This window comes from Scyliorhinus canicula, chromosome 1 (assembly GCF_902713615.1).
Source record: "Scyliorhinus canicula chromosome 1, sScyCan1.1, whole genome shotgun sequence".
Taxonomy (NCBI): Eukaryota; Metazoa; Chordata; class Chondrichthyes; order Carcharhiniformes; family Scyliorhinidae; genus Scyliorhinus; species Scyliorhinus canicula.
In genome coordinates this window covers 48,721,701-48,735,350 of record NC_052146.1, presented here as the reverse complement: position 1 = coordinate 48,735,350, position 13,650 = coordinate 48,721,701, and the positions used below count along the sequence as shown (strand labels likewise).

Genomic DNA, 13,650 nt, shown 5'->3' with positions numbered 1-13,650 from the left:
GGTGCGCAAGTGGGTAATGGAGGGGGAGGGGGCAGCATGGAAACGGATTAAGAGGGCATCCTGCGGAGATACAAGCCTGGGGGCCCTGGTAACGGCGCCGTGGCCGCTCCCTCCTACGAGGTATACCACGAGTCCGGTGGTGGTGGCTACCCTCAAGATTTGGGGGCAGTGGAGGCGACATAGAGGAGAAGTGGGGGGCTCGATGGAGGCTCCGTTAAGGGGGAACCATAGGTTCGTCCCGGGGAACATTGATGGGGGATTTCAGGGTTGGCACAGAGCGGGCATCAGACAGCTGAGGGACCTGTTTATTGATGGGAGGTTTGCGAGCCTGGGGGAGTTGGAGGAGAAATTTGGGCTCTCCCCGGGGAACATGTTCAGGTATCTGCAGGTAAAGGCATTTGCTAGGCGGCAGGTGGAGGGATTCCCTTCGCTTCCCACGAGGGGGGTGAGCGACAGGGTGCTTTCGGGGGTCTGGGTCGGAGAGGGGAAGATATCTGATATCTACAAGGTTATACAGGAGGCGGAGGAGGCGTCAGTAGAGGAGCTGAAAGCTAAGTGGGAGGGGGAACTGGGGGAACAGATCGAAGACGGGACATGGGCTGATGCTCTGGAGAGGGTTCATTCTTCCTCCTCGTGTGCGCGGCTTAGCCTCATCCAATTCAAGATGCTGCACCGGGCCCACATGACTGGGACGAGGATGAGTAGGTTCTTTGGGGGTGAAGACAGGTGTGTCAGGTGCTCGGGGAGTCCAGCGAACCATGCCCATATGTTCTGGGCATGCCCGGCACTGGAGGAGTTCTGGAAGGGGGTGGCGAAGACAGTGTCGAGGGTGGTGGGATCCAGGGTCAAGCCAGGATGGGGACTCGCGATGTTTGGGGTTGGGGTGGGGCCGGGAGTGCAGGAGGAGAAAGAGGCCGGTGTGCTGGCTTTTGCGTCCCTAGTAGCCCGGCGAAGGATCTTGCTGCAATGGAAGGATGCGAGGCCCTCAAGCGTGGAGACCCTGGAATCATGACATGCGGGTTTCATTAAGCTAGAGAAGGTCAAATTCAGCCCTGAGAGGTGATCGGTTACAAGGGTTCTTAGGCGTGGGCAACCTTTCCCTCGAATTGTCTGGCTCGAACGATAGGGTACAGGGACAGAGCAGCAGCAACCCGGGGGAGCGGGGGGGGGGGGGGGGGGGGGGGGGGGGGGGGGGGGGGGGGGGGTGGGGGGGGCTGGGGGGGGGGGGGGGGGGGGGGGGAGGGGGGGGGGGGGGGGGGGAAAGGGGGGGTGGGGGTGGGTGGAAGGGTGGGGGGGAGGGGGAAGGGGGTGGTGGGCGGACGAATGACTGTGTTGTTTCGTTTATTTAAGGTTTAATTTATTTTTAAAGTATGTTGTTGGGAGTGGGTGGGGGGAGTGGGGGGGATGTGATAATGCGTCGATACGATATTGGGGGTGTTACAGTTATTATGGGTTATTTTGTTGCATTTCATTGTTTGTCGTTATGTATTATATTTTCTGTAAAAAATTCCAATAAAAATTATATTTAAAAAAAATGTGCAGATGGAATTTACCCTGAAAAGTGTGACATTATACACTTTGGAAGGAGCAATTTGACAATGAATGGCCTGACACTGGGTCGTTGCGGCGTCGGAGCGGGGGGGGGGGAATTTCCAGCGCCACCAGCGATTCTCCGACCCAGCGCGGGCTCGGAGAATCCCGGCTCTAGGATCCCAGGTTCACTGTCTGTGTGGAGTCTGCACGTTCTCCCTGTGTCTGTGTGTGTTTCTTCCGGGTGCTCCAGTTTCCGCCCATAGTCGAAAGATGTGTAGGTTAGGTGGATTGGCTAAATTGCCCTTAATGTCCGAAAAGGGGAGATGGGGTTACGGGGATAGATTGGAAGTGTGAGCTTAAGTGGGGTGCTCTTTCCAAGAGCCGGTGCAGACTCAATGGGCCGAATGGCCTCCTTCTGCACTGTAAATTCTATGAAGGATGGGTTAATAAATTTGCAGATGACACGAAGTTCGGTGGAGTTGTGGATGGTGCTGAAGGATGTTATAGGTTACAGAGGGACATAGATAAGCTGCAGAGCTGGGCTGAGAGGTGGCAGATGGAGTTTAATGCAGAAAAGCATGAGGTGGTTCACTTTGGAAGGAGTAACAGGAATGCAGAGTACTGGGTTAATGGCAAGATTCTTGGTAGTGTAGATGAACAGAGAGATCTCGGCATCCAGGTACATAAATCCCTGAAAGTTGCCACCCAGGTTAATAGGGCTGTTAAGAAGGCATATGGTGTGCGAGCCTTTATCAGTAGGGGGATTGAGTTTCGGAGCCACGAGGTCATGCTGCAGCTGTACAAAACTGTGGTGCGGGCGCACCTGGAGTACTGCGTGCAGTTCTGGTCATCACATTATAGGAAGGATGTGGAAGCTTTGGAAAGGGTTCAGAGGAGATTTACTGGGATGTTGCCTGGTATAGAGGGAAGGTCTTACGAGGAAAGGCTCAGGGACTTGAGGTTGTTTTCATTAGAGAGGAGAAGGCTGAGAGGTGACTTAACAGAGACATATAAGATAGTCAGAGGGTTAGATAGGGTGGACAGTGAGAGTCTTTTTCCTCGGATGGTGATGACCAACACGAGGGGACATAGCTTTAAATTGAGGGGTGGTAAATATAGGACAGATGTCAGAGGCACTTTCTTTACACAAGAGTAGTAGGGGTGTGGAACGCCCTGCCTGCAACAGTAGTAGATTCGCCAAATTTAAGGGCATTTAAGTGGTCACTGGATAGACATATGGGGCCGTACTGCGCTGTAATGTTCTATGCTCTATCTATGAATTTTAAAGATTATAATCGAAAAAATGCAATCACTAGTCATCTCCAGAAAAAACTGCATTCACCAACACTCTCCAATGCTTTACTGCGATTACAGGACCTACCTAAAACTCCAGGTAACCTAAAACTCCAGGTAAACTTTGAGGCTGCCCAATACGCGGGGCTTTAAATGAACGAGATTTAATCGCATTTTCTCGTGAATTGTCACTGGTGTTCATCATACAAGTTATTCCAGAACTTTCTATAAATAGGGTCCCCCGGCGAACAAACTGACTTTACCTCGGAAACAGTCGAACCAGAATTTCTTCGCCCTCTGATGTTGAACTCCTTGCAAATGTTTCTTTCGGTTGTGGAGATTGTCTTGAAACGATCTGCCGCAATAATCACAGAAATAGGTTTTGCCCATCGTGATCCCAGGCCCGGTCACCCCGGGCAACCAGCGAATCTGCCACTCCGGGTCACACTCAGCCCGAGCAACCGGCGAATCTGCCGCTCCGGGTCACACTCACCCCCCGAGCAACCGGCGAATCTACCGCTCCGGGTCACACTCAGCCCGAGCAGCCGACGAATCTGCCGCTCCGGGTCACACTCACCCCGAGCAACCGGCGAATCTGCCGATCAAAAGACCACCTTTACCTCAAGAGTGGCAAATAACCCTCCAGTATTAATACGCGAAACACAGGTCCAAAATAACTCCATGCTCGCTCGTTTCTGTCCATCGAAGGTGTATTTTGTCTTTGGTGTGATGCGAGCCAGTGTATTTGGGAGTGGTCCCGGGAGGTTATTTTCTTTGGCTGCGGTATTTTGCGGCGGAGGAGTTGGAGGAGGACCGGCGGAGGGCTACAAGAGGAGGTGTGCGTAGCAGCCGGCGGAGACAAGATGGCGCTGCTGAGGCAGGTTTACAACATGGTGTTCAGGAGAAGCTCCACTTTTGCGCTCAGCATTGTAGTGGGCGCCGTCTTTTTCGAGAGGGTGTTCGACCAGGTCGGGGATGCTGTGTTTGAGCACATGAATCAGGGGTGAGTCTGTATTGGGGGTGTTTACGGGAAGATGACCGGCTGGAGGGCGAGGCTTCACCTTCAGCTCGTTCCCTCCGGCTGAGCCGCACTCGGGACTGTTCTGATGAAAGGTCACCGGCCGGAAGCACTAAGTCTTTGTCTCCCTCGCTGCTAAACTGGCTGAATGTTTCCAGCAATTTCTCTCTTTATATTAGATACCCAACATTCTGCTTACGGCTCGATGACTTGAGCTGTTCAGAGTGAAGGGAACTTTGCAGCCAGTGCCATGTCATGTGAGCTTGCCCACCTCTCGATCCTCAACTGCCAAATACAGTGTCAGGTGAAATTGGGATTTGTATTTTTAATTCTTGCGCAATAATGTAATAGAACCTTCATCGGTTGATAGCCGTGGTGGCAGTGGCCTGACAAGCTAGATTAGAGATTTACTTTTATTATTGACCTTCTCATTGTTTCCTCGAGGATATGTTTAACTAGGTTCAGTTCTGTCTTTTAAAAACAGCTAGTTTTACTTAGATCATTGACTTAGATTATTGTGGAAAGGCTGGATTTATTGCATTTATCTAATTGCCCAGAGAAGGTGGTCAGTCTTTGAACTGTTGTGGTTCTTGTGATGATGTTCTCACAATGGTTTGGGGATTTGGGGATCCATTTACTTGACAAATTTATTTGATTGAACCAGGCTTAGTTAGACATTCTGTTTTTCTTTCTCTTACAACACTGAATTTCTTTGGAGATGGTGTTTCATTTTGCTCTTTTAACCTTCATGACTTCAAATTTCTTTGTTATTTTTGTCATTTGCTTCATATCTTTACCTATTGATTTTAACACTTGCTCTAACTTTTATAATAATTGCTTATTGTCACAAGTAAACTTCAATGAAGTTACTGTGAAAAGCCCCATGTTGTCCACATTCCGGCGCCTCATCGAGGAGGCTGGTACGGGAATTGATGCAGGCCTTGTTCTGCATCACAAGCCAGCTATTTAGCCCACTGTGCTAAACCAACCCCTTTATGGTAGATTGCCCATTTTTCTTGATCCTTGTTAACTGCTCCTGCTGTCATCGATGATTTATTTTTAAAAGCAAATTACTGCCGATGCTCGTATCTGAACCAAAACAGAAAATACTGGACAAACTCAGTAGGTCTGACAGCATCTGTGGAGAGAAAAGGGAGCTAACGATTCGAGTCTGGATGACTTTTGTCAAAAAATTGTTTATTTTTCTTGTCCTTTTCCATTTCAGCAATGTTCAGAAGCAGAGTATTTTCATTTAAGCCCCAAGTCCTGATTTGTGACTGAGACATGCTGACACTCCAGTGCTGCACTGAAGCAATGTCCTGTTCATTGAGCTGCTGAAGTGGGTTAAAACCAGGTTCAATCGGCCTGTTCTGTTTTGGCTATCTCCAGAGGAAGAATATCCTGACCATGAAAAGCCTGTTAGTTGGTTGCTCATTTTTTGTTTTGGGATCTTGCTTTATGCAAAGTGGTCAATGTGTTTCCTTACACATACAATAAATTACATTGAAGTATAGTTTCATATGAAGTGTTTTTGAGATGTCTGAGAGGGATGTAAGCTGCTACATAAAATTGAGTATGAAAAAGATACATTTGCCTCAAATTTCTGACCTATAAGACCTGTCTGTCTCAAATTGCTACTTGAATTGTTTATTCCAAGAAGCCTTCTATTGACGTAATTGACTGATACAATGCCTTGCTACTCTAAAAGTGAAGGTGACTGGATCCCAGCTGTGAAAAATGTTAAAGCCTGGGGCATATATTGCTACAGCACAATTTTTTTTAAATTTAGAGTACCCAATTCTTTATTTCTTCCAATTTAGCATGGCCCATCTACTTACCCTGCACATCTTTGGGTTTGTGGGGGTGAGACCCACGCAGTCACAGAGAATGTGAAAACTCCACACAGACGGTGACCCAGGGCCTGGATAGAACCCTGGTCCTCATTAAAGCACAACTTAGATCTGTGGCATTGCTTGTTGGTTTGGCAAGTTCTGCATACCTATCTGATGGGTAAAGATACCTCAGAGAGAAAGGAGGAGCTATAAATGACTGCACTGCCTACACAAATTTTCCGTTCCAAATCTCTGAATTGGAATAGAAAAATAAAGTTTAAATCTATAGTAATTTTATTCGTGTCATTGTTGCATCTAGTTCATGTTTTCTGTTACAAAGCTGATGGTCAAATTAATGTTTTACTTTGGTGATAAGTGAGGTGAGAAACTGATTTGGTGAAATGTTTTCTCTATTTGCAGAAACTCTGGAAACACATCAAACACAATTATGAGAAGTGAGGAAGAATAAATAGAATTCCATATTGCATGATGCTTTCCATCTCCTGGAATGTTGCTCCTGTTAAACAGCCCAGCATTACAATGCCATTCACCAGGACTCTTAATGTTATCAGACTGTTGAGCGATTATTTCACCTCAATCCCTGAAAAATGGATCGTTACTGTAACTGAACAAATGCTTGAGCTCATTTGTTGAAAATGATTATTGCAAGATATAAAGATCTAATAAATTTGCAACCATTGTTCTGCCTGTAATCATTTTGTCCATGTTGATCACTAAACAAAAGGCAAGTACATGAGAACAAAGATTTATTTTTCTTTCATTCAGAGGATTTGTTTCCAATTGAGTCTTACCATTGCATACGTTCCTCTTAATGCAAATATCTGCTAATTTTGTTTTTTAGTATTTAATATATTTTAAAAATTACTCGGATAATTTTTCTGGGGTTATATTCACATGGCCACATTTTAAAATTCCATTCCTACACCTTTCTCTCCTTCCTTGAAGATACTCTTTAAAACCTACCTACCTATTTCCCACTTCGCCAAGCTTTGGGTAATCTGGCTTAATTTCTTTGTGTGACTAGGTGTCAAATTTTATTTAACACTTGTAAAGCACTTCAGGATGTTTTATTTTGTTGAGTCATTATCTAAATACAAGTTGTGGCTTATTCTTTCCCGTCTGTTTAAAAAAAAAAAAAAAATGTCATACATCATATCATATAGAATCATATAATTTACAATGCAGAAGGAGGCCATTTGGCCCATCGAGTCTGCACCGGTCCTTGGAAAGAGCGTCCAAGCTAAGCCCACACCTCCACCCTATCCCTGTGACCCAAGCTAACCTTTTTGGATACTAAGGTCAATTTAGCATAGCCAATTCACCTAAGCTGTACATCTTTGGACTGTGGGAGGAAAAAGGAACACCCCGTGGAAACCCTCACAGACACGGGGAGTACGTGCTGACTCCATACAGTGACCCAAGCTAGGAATTGAACAGCTCGTGTGGTTCCACTTTTCAAGAAGGGTAGTAGAGATAAACCAGGGAATTGCAGACCAGTGATGGGGAAACGATTGAAGAACTTCAGATGGAGAAAATTAGTCCGCATAGCTCTGTCAACAGTAGGTAATGCTGCGGTATAATCTTTATTTGTGCCACAAGTAGGCTTACATTAACACTGCAATGATGTTACTGTGAAATTCCTCTAGTTGCCACACTCCAGCGCCTGTTTGGGTACATTGAGGGAGAATTCGGAATGCCCAATTTCCCCCAACAAGCACGTCTTTCAGGATTTGTGGGAGGCACCTGGAGGAAACCTATGCAGACACCGGGAGGATGTGCAGACTCCCCACAGACAGTGACCCAGGTCAAGAATCATACCCAGGTCTCTGGCGCTATGAAGCAACAGTGCTAACAATTGTGTTACTGTGCTGCCCAGGTGACCTACCAGGGTCTGGCTTTAAGGCCAATTAAATTGGATATCCTAAATTGAAGAATTGGGCATTTTAAAATTGTACTGCAGTCAGACCTCAGGCAGGCTGTTGGAACTCAGACTTGACCAAAGTCAAATGCACAACCAACAGACAAGCTGGCAAAACATGTCTGGGCCTGCCCCATTGATAGTAGAGTAAGAAGTCTTACAACACCAGGTTTGTTTCAAACACAAGCTTTCGGAGCACTGCTCTTTCCTCCAGTGAATGAAGAGATATACCTGACCTGAAGAAGGAGCAGTGCTCCAAAAGCTTGTGTTTGAAACAAACCTGTTGGACTTTAACCTGGTGTTGTAAGACTTCTTACTGTGCTCACCCCAGTCCAACGCCGGCATCTCCACATCACTCTATTGATATGCACAGGTCTATTGTCAGTAGGCCAGATCAGACCAGACTTTCTGTCACTCAGAGTTTTTGCTGTGACCTTTATATGGGAACAGATTAAATCAGGGGTGGCAAACTTTTCCGTGCAAGGGCCACATTCAGAAATTCACAATTTTAAAGGGCCGCATAGTATATTAAGTAAAATAATTACTTCACCCGGTTATGATTCTGGGTGCCTCATATAGAACATAGAACAGTGCAGCACAGAACAGGCCCTTCGGCCCTCGATGTTGTGCCGAGCAATGATCACCCTACTCAAGTCAACATATCCACCCTATACCAGTAAGTAACCCCATTAACCTTAAAAAAAAAAAAAAAAAAATTTTTTTAATGACTTGGTGGGCCGCATAAAGACCGGCCCGCGGGCCGTAGTTTGCCCACCCCTGGATTAAATGCTGCCTTCACCAACAGGGATGGGACACCTGGGGTAGGCTTGGGTGTCCTGTCAAACAGTCATCAACCAGACTATTGGGTGCTGAGACTCCATCCCCAGGCATCATTGGCAGAAAACCAGGGGAAATAGTAAGAGAGCGTGAAGGGAGAGATGTAAAAGCAGGCACCCAAGGCATATCAGTAGTGAAGACTCCATGCAGAGGCAATCGACGATTGACCAGAGAAGGAAGGAAGAAACAGCGTACAAGACTCACCTTTGCAACGACGAACCAGAGGGACTCTAGAATCAGACCCACAATTCAATCAAGCCACCTTTACGGGTAATTTAACCGAATCTTCGGTGTTCTAGTATATATTTTGGGTTAATTTACAGGTTAATTGTGTGTTTAATAAAGATTGTTGAGCTTGTATTTGTTCTCGCAATAAAAGACATCTAGGTAAAACCTTTTAAGTGAACTGGTCAAAAGTATCTGAATTGAGCAGATACAACAATGCTTAACAAATTTGATTGAATTTTTCGAGGCGGTGATTGGATGTGTAGATGAGGGTAGTGCAGTTTAAGTGGTTTATATGGATTTCAGTAAAGTCTTTGACAGGTCCCACACGGGAGACTGATTTAAAAAAAATAAAAGCACATGGGATCCAGGGTAACTTGGCAAGTTGGATCCAAAACTGCCATATCAATAATCTAATAATCTTTATTATTGTCACAAGTAGGCTTACATTAATACTGCAATGAAGTTACTGTGAAAATCCCCTAGATCCCACACTCCGGTGCCTGTTCAGGTACACAGAGGGAGAATTCAGAATGTCCAGATCACTTAACAAGCATGTCTTTAAGATTTTTTGGGAGGAAAACGGAGCACCAAGAGGAAACCCACTAGACACGGAGATCTTGGTAAGAGACAGGGGTGATGGTAGAAGGCTGTTTGTGTGACTGGAGGCTGATGTCTAGATCAGAATATGGCCAGGAAAATAGGCTGAAGGAGCTGTCATTTAGGCTGTTGGGGAAAGTTTCCAGTACTTGGGGATACAGGTGGCACGAGACTGGGGCAGGTTGCATAAGTTAAATTTGACTAGAGTGGTGGAACAAATGAAGAGGGAGTTTCGGAAATGAGATGCACTCCTGCTATCACTTGCGGGGAGGGTGCAGACAGTAAAGATGACCATCCTCCCTAGATTCCTGTTCATTTTTCAGTGTCTCCCGATCTTTATCAAAGGACCGGTAAAATCATCATGAGCTTTTCTGGGCGGGAAAATCCCCACGGGTGAGGATGCTTGAAAGGAGCCGCAGCGAGTGGGGACTGGCATTGCCGAATCTGATCAACTACTACTGGGTGGCTAACATAGCCATGATAAGGAAATGGATGGTGGGTACAGGGTCTATCTGGGAGTGGGTGGAGGCGGCTTCGTGCAGGGGCACCAGTTTGGCAGCCCTGGTCACGGCTACCCTACCGCTTGCGCTGGCCAGGTACTCCACCAGCTCGGTAGTGGGGGCAGCCCTGCAGATTTGGGGCCAGTGGAGGAGGCATGTAGGGGAGGTGGGTGCGTCGGCCTGGGCTCCAATTTGTGATAACCATTGATTCGTCCTCGGGAACATGGATGGAGGGTTTCGAACATGGTGGGGGTGAGGAGGGTGGGCGATATATTCCTGGAGGGGAAAGCTGGGCTGGAAAGAGGAAATGACTTCAGGTACTTAAAGGTGCAGGACTTTATACGCAGACAGGTCCCATCCTTCCCACGCCTCCCGCCAATAGGGATTGAGGACAGAATAGTCTCCAGAGGAGGAGGAGAGGGTAGAGTCTCGGATATCTACAAGGTGCTCATGAAGGTGGAAGAGCCCAGACGGAGGAGCTGAAACTCAAATGGGAGGAGGAACTCAGCGGGGAGATGGAGGACGGGGTATGGGCAGAAGCCCTGAGTAGGGTAAGCTCAACCGCAACATGTGCCAAGCTCCGCCTGATTCAGTTTAAGGTCGTTCACCGGGCCCACATGATGGTGGCTCGGATGAGCAAATTCTTTGGGGTAGAGGACAAGTGCGCTAGATGCGCGGGAGGATCAGTGAACCACTTTCACATGTTTTGGGTATGCCCTAAGCTTAGGGGGTACTGGGAGGGATTTGCGGGGGTCATTTGCGAGGGGCCTCACGGTAGCATGGTGGTTAGCATCAATGCTTCACAGCTCCAGGGTCCCAGGTTTGATTCCCGGCTGGGTCACTGTCTGTGTGGAGTCTGCACGTCCTCCCCGTGTGTGCGTGGGTTTCCTCCGGGTGCTCCGGTTTCCTCCCACAGTCCAAAGATGTGCGGGTTAGGTGGATTGGCTATGCTAAATTGCCCGTAGTGTAAGGTTAATGGGGGGATTGTTGGGTTACGGGTATACGGGTTACGTGGGTTTAAGTAGGGTGATCATGGCTCGGCACAACATCGAGGGCCGAAGGGCCTGTTCTGTGCTGTACTGTTCTATGTTCTATGTCCCGGGTGCTGAAAACGAGGGTGGCAATTTTCGGGGTTTCGGAAGACCCGGGAGTCCAGGAGAAAGAGGCCGATGTTCTGGCCTTTGTTTCCCTGATAGCCTGGCGACAAATACTGCTGGCATAGAGGGACCAAGACCCCCGAAGACCGAACTATGGCTTTCGGACATGTCAAGTTTTCTGGGTATGGAAAAAATCAAGCTCGCCTTGAGGGGATCTGCAATGGGGTTCGCCCGAAGGTGGCAACCATTCATCGACTTCTTCACGGGAGAGTGAATGTCAGCAGGGGGGGAGATTAGAGTAGGAGGGATAAATAGGTGGGTAGTTTCTATGGGAGAGGAGCGGGTATGTGCATTATGTGCGTTGATGTTTGCATATTTCTGTAAACTAACTGTTTACAATGCCAAATAAAACTGAATAAAATTGTTTGTTAAAAAAAAACAAAATTGTCGCAGAAATTGAACTAACACTGACAACGTTAATGGTAACTGAAATTCAAGATTAATTGACAATGATAACTAACAATTAAACATGCATCCGATTCAGAGCATTAACCCTGAAGTCGGTCTCTTTGTTTAATCATTGACTCTGTGCTTCCTATGAGCTGTACTAAATGCATTTTACCCGTGACTGGGATGGATGGAGCTCCCAAACCCATACCTGTCACCCCAGAGCTGTGTTCATAATGAGGCAAATACAAATCAGCCGTGTGACAATGGACCAATGGAAACGTGGAGAGCTCCCCACAGGCTACACAATTATCTGAGAAATCCTGTATATGGCACTACTCCAGCTATGAGTTACTGACTGGGGTACTTGTGGATACATATTCCAGTCGGCAGTCACTTGGCTTTGGCTGGGAGATGCAGGCCCTGAAAACAAGATCGCGAAGCACTGCTGGAAACTAATGTTGTGCAGAATGAGTATCTGCAGGAAATAAATTTAAAGATTTTTTTTCTTTTAAACTCTTCAGCTGTAGGTGCAGGTGCTTACTAACCTGGTTGATCAGCTGCTGCTGTAACGGGAGTGGTTGCTGGAGGCTGTGTCAGTGGCGGTGAATATAAGAGTGACCCAGGGAGACAGAAAGTCCATGGCACCAGTCTCTACATCAGCCTCATGTGGCCACACACTGCACTGTAGCCAGAATTCACCCAGGGGAAAATAGGAAAAAAGATCAGGCAATCCTCAGGGATCTTTGTTGGAGGCATTTACATCATCAGACAACCAGCAGGTGACGTGACCCCCACTTTGAAAATCACTGCTTTAAATAGTTGAGACAGGTAAGAAACTGCAGCTAGTTCCTGAAGGATCGCACTTTCTAAAAGTGGTTTATCCAAGACATCTCTTTATAGCAAGTGTTGCTGAGTCTGCTAACCATATTTAAAAGTGGATTGTGACCCGAGATGGTTTTTGGTTGAGTAGAGATAGATAACAGTTCGGATTGTTTCGTTGTATGGGTAAGCATTGTTTAACTGATCATTCAAAGGTAATTGGTGGGATTCTTCGTTTCTAAAACTAAGGGCTGGATTCTCCGATTTTGAGACTATGTCACCACCGCACCGATGTTCCGCCCGGTGGGGGGCTTATAGCTGCGCCATATTAAGCCCTGGCTTTACCTGCAGATAAGGATGGAGAATTGCCGGGTTTGTGGCCGTGCAGGGCGGCGACCTGCTGCGCACGGACTCGGCCTGCCAGATAGTGCCCTCCTGTAAACCCCGTCGCCACCCCCGGACCAACTCCACTAGTCACCCCCGCTGAAGCCCCCTCAGCCAGCGGAATGGCTCCCCCCTTCCCCTGACTGTGGTGGCGCTGGACACAGTCCGCAGCCGCCACGCAAGGTTGACAAAACATCAGACCACAAGTGATACAAACCATCGGGGGCAGGGCATCGGGAGAGGGCCTTCAAGTGATGTCCTGATGCCGTCTCAACGGCATGCGCCATACTCAGCGATGACACCATTTTGGAGGGGGTGGAGCATCTGAAAAACGGCGCTGCCCCCGATTTCGGCGTCGAAAGGTGTTCTCCGGCCAATCGCCAAATACAATTTTGGCATCACCAATTGGAGAATCCCACCCTAAGTGTTGGCACCGATGCACAATTTGTGGACTTTCACAACAGCAAAACTGGTGCTAAACCTGGATCGATTCAGTAACTGTGGAGGGGCTAGCATCAGCACCATGTGGAACACGATCGATTCCAATGAAAAATGGTGTGGAATTTGCTGGGTCCTGACACACAGAGAATGTACAAACTTGACACAGTCGCCCAAAGTTAGAATTGAACCCGGGTCCCTGGCGCTGTGAGGCAGCAGTGTTAACGACTGCCTCCGTGCTGCCCACTGAATGGAGCATTTGAGTTATGAAGAGAGGGTTGATAGGCTTGGGTTGTTTTCTTTAGAGTAGAGAAGGTGGAGGAGAGGTGCATAAGATTATGAGAGGTATGGACATGGTGGATAGGAAGCAGCTGTTCCCCTTAGTTGAAGGATCAATAAGGACGGGGCATAATTTTAAGGTGACGGGCAGGAGGTTTAGAAGAGATCTGAGGAAAAACCTTTTTCACCCAGAGGCTGGTGGGAGTCTGGAATGCACTGACTGGGAGGGTAGTAGAGGCGGGAAACGTCACAACCTTGAAAAGGTACATGGATGAGCACTTGTAATGGGACACCACTGGTCACCGAACTCCAGGCAGAATACTTTCCATCCACTACCACTCGCTGTCTTCTTTCGACCAGTCAATTCTGTATCCAGCCAAATTTCCCTGTACTCCATGCCCCCTAA

The 13,650-nt window shown here is 47.5% G+C and overlaps 2 protein-coding genes across 2 annotated transcripts in view; one reads left to right on the top strand and one right to left on the bottom strand.

Moving 5' to 3' along the window:
* zmat5 (zinc finger, matrin-type 5) overlaps positions 1–3,368 on the bottom strand; it is a 35,366-nt gene extending 31,998 nt beyond the window's left edge. Inside the window, exon 1 of the mRNA XM_038790453.1 lies at positions 3,090–3,368. Coding sequence (XP_038646381.1) covers positions 3,090–3,216 — 127 coding nt within the window. The 5' untranslated portion in view covers positions 3,217–3,368. The remainder of the gene's footprint in view (positions 1–3,089) is intronic.
* A 108-nt stretch (positions 3,369–3,476) lies between these two features.
* On the top strand, positions 3,477–6,389 carry LOC119962542 (cytochrome b-c1 complex subunit 9). Its single transcript, XM_038790454.1, has 2 exons — positions 3,477–3,829; positions 6,097–6,389. The coding sequence occupies exons 1-2, from the start codon at positions 3,690–3,692 to the stop codon at positions 6,143–6,145; spliced, it is 189 nt and encodes a 62-aa protein (XP_038646382.1). The 5' UTR covers positions 3,477–3,689; the 3' UTR covers positions 6,146–6,389.
* The last annotated feature ends 7,261 nt before the right edge of the window (positions 6,390–13,650 follow it).